Raw genomic sequence first — 12,879 nt, 5'->3', positions numbered from 1 at the left:
GCGAAGTGCTCTGTTAGGATGATAAGGCTCTACGAGGTCTTTAAGATACGATGGAGCCTTGTCATTAAGGGCTTTGTATGTTAGGAGAAGGATTTTAAATTCTATTCTGAATTTTACAGGGAGCCAGTGGAGAGAAGCTAATATGGGAGAGATATGATCTCTCTTGCTAGTTTCTGTCAGTACCCATTCTGACCACCTGTGGTCTTTCAGTCAGGAAGTCCAAAATCCAGTTACAGGTGGGAGTTGGTACACTGAGGTCTGTCATCTTCCCAGTCAGCCTGCCCGGGCGAATGGTATTGAATGCAGAACTGTAATCCAGCAAGAGCGTCCTAACGTATGTTCCGCTGTTGTCCAGGTGTTTCAGGGTATGGAATAAAGCCAGATCCGTCGCGTCATCCACTGATCTGTTGGAGCGGTAGGCAAACTGGAGATGGTCTACAGTGTCCGGGACCATGTGGTTAATGTGTGTGAGGACCAGTTTCTCTAAGCACTTCATGGCAACTGATGTGAGCGCCACTGGCCTGAAGTCATTCAGAGTGGATGTGTCTGATGTCTTAGGGATTGGTACGATGATGGATTTTTTTGAAAATGCGAGGGACTACTGCTTGGGTTAAAGACAGGTTGAAGATGTCTGTGTACACACTAGCTAGTTGATCCCCACAGGCTCTCAACACTCTAGGGGGGGACACCATCTGGTCCCGCAGCCTTATGGGGGTTTACCTGTTTCAGGGCCTTCAGAACCTGTGTGTGCGTTATCTGATAAGCAGTGTTCCCGGGTCACAGGGGGATTTTGAGGGGGTATCCATGTTCAGCCTGTCAAACCTAGCGTAGAAGGTATTAAGGCTGTCCGGGAGGGTGGCATCCTGGGCGACTGTGATCATTGATTTGTTCCTGTAGTTTGTGACTGCCTGGATTCCCTGCCACTTGCTGTATGTGTTGTTATTCAGGTAACAGCTCTCCAGTTTTAGGAGGTATGCCCTCTTTGCAGCTCTGATGGACTTCTGTAGCTTGTACCGGGCTCTCCTGTACTCCCCTTGCTACCCAGTATGAATTATTGGCCTTATAATGAAATTAAACCACAGACAGGGACTGTAACTTCTAGTAGGGTGCAAGTTTTTCCTTGCCTGCCCCTCTGGAGTTTTGTTTCTGTTTGTCCATCAGTCTGTAGTTTAAAGATATGGCATTTACTAGCCAGACTCCAGTGATCACTGGCATGGTTCTCTAAAGATGTGTTGCTCATCTGATCCTTGAAACTTTGTCTAGAGCCACGATGAGACCAAAAACTTTCTTTTGAGATGGCATGTTTAGAACTACCCATCCTACGCTCCTCCTTTATCTTGCTATGCAGTCAGTTTGGGTTTTTATTTGTCAGCACTATTCTTAGGCCAGATGATCATCTTAATGCACTGCATAATAAAGAGCTTGATTGTCATGAAATTTATAAAATGGTACCCAGAGGATGAACTCTGTTGCTTTGGTGATCCCATGGCTTTTCCTCTAGAGCCACCATTACACCAAAAATTGCACAGCTTTGCCAGTTTTACTTGTGTTTGTTGCCATTTTTGTGGTAATTCTTTTGTTGCTGTTGTGGTCTCTTGGGACAATCAAGGGGTCTTTAGAGTTTTAGTCTGGATTTTAGTCCTCATTCCAGCTTGAAGGTTTGTGCATAGACTACTTTATTCCTCAGGGTCACACAGGTTCCTTAATCTCTTCAGTGCAAACGTTAATTATCTCAGATTGTTGTTCCCAGAGATGGTACCCACTCCCTTGCATACTGTAATTAACCATCATGTTTGTCACATCTTCCGCCTCTTCCACCTGCTTCCAGCCTTTACCTTGTTCCAGTTGGTGGCTGTGGGCTCAGCCAGTTTCTTTGCAGCAGCATTAGTGTCAGCGCTGGCCTACACCTACTGCTACCACCTGAACCGCCCATCAGCAGAGTCTGCAGTCATCCACCCCAGCACCCCCAACCATCTCACCTACAACAAGCAGGACAACACCACACCAAAGAATGAGAAGTACATCCCCATGGAGTTTAAGGTAGGCTGGTTCTGTTGTTTCATCTCATATGAATTCTTAATAGTCTTGACACTATACTCTAGGTAATATCACTTTTATCTGACAGTAGAGACACAGTAACTGAGAAGTGTACTTTGTGCCTTTATCTAACAACAGACACTTTATATATGTCTCTACACTGTAGACACTAAACAAGAACAATCTCCATGTGAACGAAGAGACATGCAACCACTTCCCCTCCCCTCTGCCCTCCAGTAATATGTTCACCACCACATACTACCCCCCCAACCTGAGTAAATACGACTTCCATCCAGATTCTCCCTGCAGGACCTACAGACACAGCTGAGAGGAGGTCAGACTCTAACTCCAGCACCACTCGAAGGTTTCCTCAGTCAAAAACAAATACACTAGGATTTTTACAGATTGTCCTGTTCGTCATCCTCACGTTCCCATGAAATTATTAGACCTCAGTTCAGCACAATTACGCTTATTTTTAGAAGTATTTTGCTGTGCAAGTAGCTTAGGCTTTATTTGTTTTAAAATAATAATAATAATAATAATAGTAATAAAAGAATTATTTACTGTAGTCACTGTAATCAATCCGGTTTTTCAATTGTTTGTAGCAACTCAGTGAAATGTTATTGAGTCTTGATGCACAGTTACTACATGCTGTTTTATTTTGAGTTGCTACAGCATATAGAGTAGTTTAAAGTTTGGTGCATACAGCACTGGCATGTGTGCATATTTATCTGAAGATCTGTGTGTACCATATACAACCAGTTATATGAACAAAATCTTTGTTTGCCACCTGAAAGTTCTATCTGCCTTCAGTCCCACAAAATCCCAGTGAGCACAGTCATGAATATTTACACGTAGATACTTTCCACTAGTGATATTCCACTAGTTTAATATTCCACAAAATAAAGTGAGGGCCTATGAACAAATGTCAATATTCATAGACACTGATACTAATGTGACTGAACCTGGCCGCCTACTTGTTTCCTCCCATTCTGCAAAATATGGTTGTATTTTTTTTTGGTCTGAGGCAGAAGAAGTGACTGGTTCACCGTTCACCAACAAGGAGCTGCATGTACTCAGGTCAGCCGCAGTCCTTGTTATAAATTTTGAGCTTCATCTCTAAGGATGCCGCAATGACAGCCATCCTTCAGCCTTTACCCCCTGAAGGATGACTCGTGTTTCAATGGAAACCAGCACCTACAGTACAAGCGTCCCCTTCCTCTCACTTCCCCCTGAGGTGCTCCAGCTGTGCTCAGAGCAGTGTGAAAGCAAGGCTGGACTCCAAACTCCAGGACTTCAGCTAGACTTCAGACATTGTATACAGCTGGATTCCACTGGACTGAGAGGAGACTCATCTGCTGCTGATTGCTGTGGGGACTTCCATGTAATTTTAGCAGGTGAGTTCAGAGGTGGGTGCCACAGTGGCGCAGGTGGTTAGCGCTGTTGCCTCACAGCGAGACAGTTCCAGGTTCGAGCTGCCTTTCTGTGCGGAGTTTGCATGTTCTCCCCGTGCTTGCGTGAGTTCTCTCCGGCTGCTCTGGCTTCCTCCCACTGTCCAAAGACATGCAGCATAGGTTGATTGGCGTGTCTAAATTGCCGTAGGAGTGTGTGTGAGTGGTTATTAGTCTGCGTGTTAGCCCTGCGATGGACTGGCGACCTGTCCAGGGTGTACCCCGCCTCTTGCCTGCAGCCAGCTGGGATTGGCTCCAGCCCCCCGTGACCCCGTTTGGGACTAAGCAGTATAGAAAATGGATGGATGGATGGATGGAGTTCAGAGGATGCAGTAATACTACACACTGTACTACAGGCAGTCTGGAAATGTCTTAAGTGTTTCCTGCCTGATATCAGCGATAAAAAAGGAACCAATGAGATGATGTATTGTAAGAACATCCCCACACTGTGTCCTTCACTTTGTGTGAAAACAACAGAGACTTGCTGCTTTCTGACTTATTGCTTTAATGATATGTTTAGCAGCACCCACAGCGGAAAGCAACCCTGACAGGACATTTTTGAAAGGCCTCACTATGTCCTGTACATTTCTGGAGAACTTTTCTATCAGTGGTAATCCACACATTATTGTCAGCGTCTTCACTTGTATTTGCTTGAACAAAATGATTTATTTTGTTATTCTGAAGGAATAAATTTTCCTGTTTGTGCATCAAGGTTTTTACCCAACAGTTACCAAATACAATACAGCTGTACCTGTAGGTTTCAACAAAAAGATAACTTCGACAAACAATATGCATAACTGTGATGGACTGACTTGCTCATGCAGGTTTTAAATCTCTGCATCTTGTTTTCTATAGTTTACTAAAATAAAAGAAAAACAGTGGCTGCAAAAACACAATGTACAACACTCTTTTAGATAGAAAATGTTTTGCAGCAATGTAATGTTATAACTTTGAGATTTGTTTTTGATAAAGCATGCTGAACACTGGTTTGGTCTAAGGAAAGAAAGGTAAAGACGATTTTCATGGACTTTTTTTCCATACAAAAACATTATTTGTCTTTTTATTTTCATGGGTTTTCTCAAGGTGCTCCACTTTTTCCCACAGTCCAAAAGCATGCAGGCTAGTTGAACTGGAGTGTGAATAGTTGTCTGTCTATATGTGTTGCCTACTGTATATGTGAATTTTCACCAATATCAGGTGTGAATGCTCAGACCAGAAGCAGCCAGGATAACATTACTGTGCTTGTTTAAATATGTGTTTTTTTCATTTCTGTTGCTTGTTTTAACAAACTGTGGGCTATCTAGGCATTATGCTCTCAAGTCTGTTACATGACCCCCATGATATACACAGCTGGCAATGCCTTATTTTAATAGTCTTTGATTTCAGAATAAATTCCCAGTCATTTTCAAGAAGGATGTATTCTGGAAGAAAAAAAAACTGTGCTTTGATAGAATTACCCCATTTAAAACTAAATGAATACTCAGTTTGTACAGCAGCATGTGCAGCTGACCTATTGTCCACTGGCTTATCAGGTTATGCTAACAGTTAATTTGAATTAATTAACTGAAGTGCTAGGAAACTCTTGGAAACTAAGACATTTAAAAATGATTTTGAAATTTTGGAAGTTCTCCAGCTGAAAATTAGTCTGCCACTTCTACTGGTATCAAAAAAGACACTGCTCACTGCGTTAATGAATCATTTTTTTCTACACAGAATATATACCATGAAAATAATTTATAATGCTAAAGTCTTAGAGGAAATCTACACACAGGGGCCCTAAATAATGTGAAATGTTTAAAAATAGTTTGGATATTCAACACTTCATGACAGTACTGTTGATATTTAAGTTAGTCTGTGCTGTAAAATGTATATAGCATACAGTATCTTGTGTTTCTCAGTTGTATATACTAGGAAAAGAATTCAGGTGTTTCTCACCTTTTGCTGTGTTATGTAGCATGAAACAAACAACCCTGATAATGTGTGTGTCCATGTCTTGGTGCTTACGTACACTGAACTGCGTGCACTGGCTCTCCTACATGAATATACAGTACCTTTGTGTAAACTGTGCAAACATGTTTGTGTGTATTTGGCTGAGACAATGGAAATGCTCATCTTTAGAAAGTTGTATTGCGTATTTAAAGTCCTCGACAGCCGCCATCCCAAATTAGAAACAGTATGTCCTCTGTTTGTTGATGGATTCCAAAATTTATTTTGCACCCAAGTTCTGCTGAATGATGTCAGTTTGACTAAACACTGCCTTCTGGACACTGACTTTTGTTACTCTATATTTTTGTATCATGTACACTGTAAAAAAAGATAAATAAATACGTTTGGTTTGGTTATCCATGCTAAAAGCTCATGGAGCCCAGGTGGTGGTGCAGATGTTGTATTAATGGTCTCATAATACGTGAGGTTGAAGAACTGTAGACTTGTGAAGAACTTCAGAGTTTCAGTCAGATCTGTTGCTTGTTCACTGTAAATCTGTGATCTGAGGCTGTAGTCCAGTTGTGTTTCCCATTGGAATGATGTCAGTGATTTCATTACTCAGCACACTGTGACATTGCACTGTCCTTTGAAAATGTACCATAAATTTATGCAACCAAATAGTACATTCTCAAAGGACAGTACATCATAGACAGTTTGTTGAGTAATGAAATCACTGACATCATTCCAAAATTTATGAGAGAGGGGACATATCAAAAAATAAATAAATAAAGTAAAGAATGTAGGGGATTAACCAAGTTTAAAGATAGAGGATACACTGTAGTTGTTTTGCTGCCTTTTTTTCTGATGTTGGGTTACTTATCAGTCAGTATTGTAGGATGTGAACAACAAGCCAATATGGAGGCCTGTAAGAAACACAGATAGATAGATAGGCGTGAGGGGAAATAAATATATAAATGTGAAGATACATGTAAAAATAGATAAATAAATAAATATGGAAATAGTGTGGGTGGCAAATACATAAATAAATAAATATGAGGGAAATAAAAGTGAAAATTGCATATTTAGTCTTTTTTGGTTATTTTAAAATGTATTTATTTTCAATGTCTGTCTATCTATCTATCTTTGTCCCTTATGGGCTTCCATATTTATCCAGTCTGAAGCCACATTTCTTAGTATTGATTTTTTATATTTTATTTCATTTGTAATTTTCTATCAAACACTGGCCGTGTTCATTGTTTATATTGTTTTTTTTATATACCATTAAAAACAACATTGCGAAAAAAAATCTCACTCTGCGTGTGGCTGAGGGCCCAAAACAGCTCTTCTCGTCTTTATTGTAATTAATGCTGCCATCTGCTGGGCACATGGAGAGAAGACATAAGCAGAAAAACTAGCTGTACAGTACTACTGTAGCCCCAGCTCGGGTACCCACAAAAAAATATGTGTAATGGGTAAAAAAATATGTTTATATTAATTCAAGGGTAAGGGCACTGTTAAGAAACAGACTAAATGTGAGTCCGTAGCAAGTGAAATAAACATAATTTAAATAAGATAAATAAATAAAGGTGTAGCCTCTTTTACATATCTAATCCATCACTTTTTTCAAGCCTAAATTTGTGAAGGCTGATGGCATGACCTTTGACCCCTCAACTCACATCCAGGTAATTGGATGTCCTCAGTCATCAACATAGGCATCAGTGGAAGTTTAAAGTGCATGTGTTGCTTAAAGTGTGTTTTCATAATTGGACCCCTGCAGGACTTTGCTGTAGCTTACTACTAACATTGACATTACTTCCCTCGCAATAAGTGTTGCATTAGTTTTCTTTCTTGTACTTTTATCTTGGTATTATAGGCTACTGATATATTATTACTGCTCAATATTAAGCATGGTTTTGTTTTTAAGTGAAAGCAACTTAAAGGACGTCTTCTTCTAAAAGAAAGCGGTAGGCTACTGTATTCTGGAGGAGGCTATGACATCACGCCTGGTTATTCCCCGAGTCCCATATGAAGCAATAAACGTAGCTATACGTCTGAGAGATATGCTTCTTCTTCTGGTTGTTTCTGATAGTAACCTGCTTCCTCTTTAAGACTGTCAGCCCACTTCTAGGACTAAGTAAGGCCCACCCCCCTCCGGTTTCCAAAATAGTTCCGTCCATCATTCAGTCGCACCTGGTTTTGAGCGGCGCGTGCAGTAGCGCGCGCAGCACTGCGAGTAGAGCACCTGTCTGGAGGTGTACCGGTGAGAAAGAAGGCCCGAGCACGAGTGCCCTGCTGTGTGGCGTGAAGCTGGAGCACGCAGCCCGGAACCCACCACCCCTCCGCTGGCCTGGACCGGAGCAGCCCGCCCTCTGGACCGATGTCCTGGCCGAAATGTCCCGACACATCTACATACGGAACAAGATTGGCGAGGGCATCCAAGCGCCTATCTTTCAGGTAACCAGGGCTCCTCAAATGATGCAGATATGTCCACGAGCTATCTTTAAAAGCATCCAGGTTACATAGAAAGCAGGTCACATGAACATTCAGAACTTATATCATTAAATCGGCCTGCCCCTCTATATAATGATGGGCGCGAATTTATAAGGAGTTTATAAATGTGTGGTTGTTAAAGACCCATTTGTAGAGTTAGTATAAACTTTTTAAAAATCGTTTTCTTCGCTGACACCTCATATTTTCAGTTTACATCCCGTAAACATGTGGAAAGCTCTTTTTATGCTTACCTATTAGATTTTTTGATTATTAGAGATAAATGTATTTATTTATGTTGGACAGTCCTGCAGTTATTATGTACCATGCTAAGATGTTATTGGCTGAATATCTGGCCCAGAATAAAGATCCAGGCTTATTCCTGAAGACTCAAATCTGCACAGAAGAGTTCATTTTGTTGTTGTAGTTTATTTAGTCTGCACTTCTGCTCTGACTCAAATTACACCAAAGAATTAAAACACTGATTTGAAGTATAACATAGTTCCAGCTGAGGTTTCAAATGCCCTACTGTAAGTACATTGTCCCTGTATGTTTTTTCACCTTGTATCAGTTCACTCAGATACTTGATATTATCTGGAAGGCTCTTTTGGCCCAAGGCTCCTCTATCATGCAGCATTTTATTATAATAGGCTATTGTTTGCACTGTGAACCTCCAAGCAATGCCTCATATAGTTAGCAGATTTGTGGCAGAGGTTCTGTATGTAATGATAAGCCAGTGTGTCAGTCTCTGTTAGATAGCTAATAACTAATGTTCCTTCAGTCTAATTCATCATTGGAGGCCACTTGCTGGTATTAATAGTGTGGTATTCATAGATTCAGCTAACTTTATCCTTCATTTCTCCTCTTGGCTTTGGGCTTTTGGCTTGAATTGAGACAGAGAGAGATGGTGACCCAGATTAAAGGCCCCATTTTATAAATTCAGGGAAGTAGGTTCTGACTTTTTAACTGTGACATTGTGATTAACTCTGGAGACTTGAACAGAAATGGGGAAAGTCACTGGCAGATAATTAATTAAGCTCCCTGGAGATGAACCCTGTTGGTATATTTGGAAGAGGAAAAGAAAGAAAGTCAGGAGGTAAGTAGAAAAGTAATTTGCAAGACAAACATGGAACTAGTGTTACATGCATTAGCTGGGTAGGCTGCTGTGTGGCTAGTCGCTTACAAACTTTAATATTTGACTATATTGTTCCTTGTAAATCTTTGTGGAAAAGAGCATCAGGCAAATGACTAAAGTGATAGTATATTAGCCCGATGCTTTGCTCACATAATAACAAACAGAAAAGCATTACAGATATTCATGAAGAAAGCTCAGAGACATGCTGTAGATAAGAGTTTCTGCTGCTTGAGATCTTGTGTTTCATGCAGGTGAACCGAGGGACTTACTCCAGGAGGAGTCGACTCAAGAGGTCCGATGGCAGCACCACCTCCACCAGCTTCATCCTCAGACAGGTAGTGAGCTGTGGTGTAACGCAGAGAGCGGTGACTCTGTGTATTGGTGGATGTTGCATCACATGGTTTTCTGCTGAAATGGTAACAAGGTTCTTAAATCCATAAGAAAACCATCATTCATGACTTTCATTTAAACACCTGGAGGTGTGTCCTTAGCGTTGCTGGTGTCTTCAGTCAGGAGAGGGTGTAATCTGCTTATTATTTGTGAGAATCGTGAGAGTTTAACTGTCAGATGTTGCTGTAAGAGATTCATTCATTTGTAGTAAAGCTTCTGGACGTTGTTTCTGGTGAAGGCACCCTGTGGAGTGTGTGACTGCTAGTGGCGCTGTACAGAGATGTGCTGATGTGCATCACAACTTCCGCCAGCAGGACACACACACACACACACACACACACACACACACAGGGGTGATACATATCTTTGTTGACTGCAGAGGGCAGCATTTAGCTGCTAGTAGATGCTTAAAAGGCTCCAGTAAAAGAGGAAAGAGCAGATTTATCTTAGAAAAATCAGGATTTTAACCTGAAATATGATGCACTAAAAGTGAGTTTGTGTGCACATTAATTGCCAGGTTATCTCTGTTTTAATTAGGAAAACATGCAGTTTAGACAAATCCTGAAACACTTACTGTCTGTCAAAAACATTTGATTTTCAAGCCGCTTAAGTTGCAGCTCCTTACTTCTCTAAGTGTCCTTTTATTTCAGTCTTAGCTCACATGCAGACTCTGTCTCCCTTGCTCTTAAAGTGGCCACTGCCATGACCTATACGGTGATGCCAAGTGCCAAAGGGAAACGGTCTGCTTCAGCAAAGTTATAGATGTACTGTATTTTACTGTAGTAGCAGTGTATTCCACATGGGTGTTTTTGCACTGGGTACTCAAAGGAACATGTACAGGAAGCAAGAACGTTCCTGATGTGTCATGGGACAAAGTGGCCGCTAAACTCTGCAGCCCACAGTTGGTGTGTTGCTGTGTGTTGTTTAAGTGCAGGTGTGAAGAGTGGGTTTAATAGGCATATGAAGGCTTTATGGGACATATGGAACAGATACTCTGACACTCTGGTAACACTTGTTGGATATTCCTTTTCTTTGAGTAGTGTGCTGTTTTCCAATGTGCTGATATTGTTTTTAGGACGCTCTAGAGCGCATATTGGTGGTTGCTGAGGCTGCCTGTTTGCTTGCTGTATGTTTGCAGTTGTTCTTATTTGCACAGAGGTCTATCATTCAGTAAGATGCCAAACTTGGCTTTTACATGACTGCTCAGCTTTGGTTGTGTATATGTTGTGTATTGTTTACTGCTGAGGTCAATACAAAGTTTGGAGGAAACTGGAAAAAGGCCTTTTTCCCCTCAGTGCTGATCATATTTCCTGCCATTATTTAGACAACCATCCCGTTTGGTCGGCCCCCAAACAACCAACTCCATTTCTGAGGTTGGTGCTTTACTCGAGGGCGGTGGCTGGAGTTCTGCTCTACATGCGCAGAGACACTCAAACTGCCCCTCAGATTTCAAATGAGGAAAGCTGAATGTTGTAGCCAGGGTTGGTGACACACAGTCAGATGACTGTAGTCTGTTTCAGTTGACTGGAATCCTGCATTTTAAAAACAGAAACCTGGAGATCTGGTGCTGTGATGAATTACGATAATATTTAAAAAGCTTTAAAATGATTACCCAGTCATCACCAAATTGCTGTCAGCAATTTGGATTATTTATCTATTATTTAGTTATAGAGCAAACTGCCAAAAACACTCAAATCCTTCGTCCTGTTTTATATGATTTTAAAATAAATAAATAATAACAAAAATGCAGGTGGGGTGCAATGAGGGAACGTTCAAAATATGTCCGTGTAGTTGCAATAAATATTTATAAAACATAAATACATGTGCTGTATTGAGTCTGTTTTTACTTCAGTAGCATAGATACATCAGTCATGACACAGTTCTCAAGATGAAGTCAATATATTTTTGCGCTCTCTCTAGATAATAAATGAACAGAGTGAGGATGAGAGGTAACAGGGAAATGGAGTATGCTGCTCCCCTCTTTTGCACCCCCCCCCCCCCCCCCCCGATCCCCTGACAAAAAAGGAAAAAATTACAGAGAGCGCTCAGCAGAGCTGAGTGGACAGCCAGCCAGCCAATCAGCTCCATGCACACTGGCTCTGTCATCAGGCTTGGATATTGAGGAAGGATCCACTGCTCTGCTGCTGTTGCTGCTGCCTCTGTTGCTCGCGCTGTGTATATGTGTGTGTCTGTGTCGGTGTGTGTGTGTGTGTGTGCGTGGCCTGATGAGATGAAATGCCAGGATTTGGCTACATCCAGGGAGAGCCTCTCCATCCTATGATGTGAACCTGCCAGCAGCACTGTGGGATCAGGGAGAAGCTGCATCTACTGTACCAAGCGACAGGCCTATGGAGGACCAGGCGTGATCCAATGGGAGGGGAGATATTTTTTTAAATTATTCTTCTCTGCTGTGGAAAGACGGGATTGTCGTCATCCCCTCCATCCATCTTTTTTTCCTCTGTGGTGCCTCCTCCTCCACCACCACTCATTTTTTCTCCCTCATTCTTCTAGAGGCACTCGTTGGAATATCAAACCTCCATGTATGACAATTTGTACCTGCATGGATTTGAAGACTCGGAGGCGGTGAGTGTTTGGATGTGTGTGTGTGTGAGTCTGCTTTTGTGCTGTCTTGCTGTGTGTTTATTAATATGAGTAGCTCACACACACACACGCACCAGCACACACAAGACGTTTGATGGGTTAGCCAACAGTAGTGTGATCGTGGGCTCTGCTTGGCTGGAAGGGGGTTGGGTGGGTGTGTGTGTGTGGGAGGGGGTGCACATTAGGCAGATGGCTTCTGACGTGTGGCATTCACACATTTCTGTGTATGTGTATCTAAATATGCATGTACTTGTGATGTGTGACCGCAGTCGGAAACCACCAGAGCCTGGAGGAGCCATTTAGTGCTGTACCTGTCAGAGGTGGATGGAGCCCTGATTCAAAGGGGAAGATAGAAAGATGGAAATGACCCATCTCTCCCCTAAGACTCATCACACAGTCACACTCATATGACATCCTCAGGTGTCACGTTTCAGCATTATCCTTTGTTTCTGCATATACAGCCAAGTGTTTCCTATCTGACCCTGTGACTGCGTGACTACGAAACATGCATCGTGATGTCACTAAGTGCATTCTGATGTTGATGAGTCACATGCTGAAGCTACTCCACTGGATAACAGCTCAGATTCTACAGTGCACCCTCTGAGCGTTCCACACAGACACGTGAAATGCTTTGTCAGTGTTGGATTGGTGTTAACAGTTTACACAATAGTTGAGACACGCCTGACATATTTATGATGGAGTTGTTGGAGACAGATTCAATAAAGAACGGTCAAAATCAAAGCAGCAGAGGCTGAGCTGTTCTGACTTTCAGTACGTATTAAACCCCTGAAACACTGGATCCTCCAGTTCCCATAGTGGAACTCAGTGGCATCTTTCATTAGACCACCACTC

The 12,879-nt window shown here is 41.9% G+C and overlaps 2 protein-coding genes across 6 annotated transcripts in view; both read left to right on the top strand.

Annotated features, from left to right (window-relative positions):
- Positions 1–3,539, top strand: part of LOC109960565 (semaphorin-5B-like) — a 23,636-nt gene extending 20,097 nt beyond the window's left edge. The window contains 2 exon segments of the mRNA XM_020600752.1: positions 1,829–2,040; positions 2,204–3,539. Of these exon segments, the coding sequence (XP_020456408.1) occupies positions 1,829–2,040; positions 2,204–2,365 (374 nt within the window). The 3' untranslated portion in view covers positions 2,366–3,539.
- Positions 3,540–7,590: 4,051 nt separating this feature from the next.
- LOC109960559 (voltage-dependent L-type calcium channel subunit beta-4-like) overlaps positions 7,591–12,879 on the top strand; it is a 16,753-nt gene continuing 11,464 nt past the window's right edge. For 2 of the 5 annotated variants that reach the window (XM_020600743.1, XM_020600742.1), the window contains exons 1-2: positions 7,591–7,868; positions 9,288–9,371. In XM_020600743.1, the coding sequence (XP_020456399.1) occupies positions 7,806–7,868; positions 9,288–9,371 (147 nt within the window). In that variant the 5' untranslated portion in view covers positions 7,591–7,805. Of the gene's footprint in view, positions 7,869–9,287; positions 9,372–11,550; positions 12,010–12,879 lie in introns of those variants that run through there. The other 3 variants (XM_020600746.1, XM_020600745.1, XM_020600744.1) reach the window with 2 other exon arrangements.

The sequence above is a fragment of the Monopterus albus genome, unplaced genomic scaffold (genome assembly GCF_001952655.1).
Source record: "Monopterus albus unplaced genomic scaffold, M_albus_1.0 scaffold48.1, whole genome shotgun sequence".
Classification (NCBI taxonomy): domain Eukaryota; kingdom Metazoa; phylum Chordata; class Actinopteri; order Synbranchiformes; family Synbranchidae; genus Monopterus; species Monopterus albus.
Note: the sequence above shows the minus strand (reverse complement) of the source record. Positions and strands in the feature narration are given on the sequence as shown.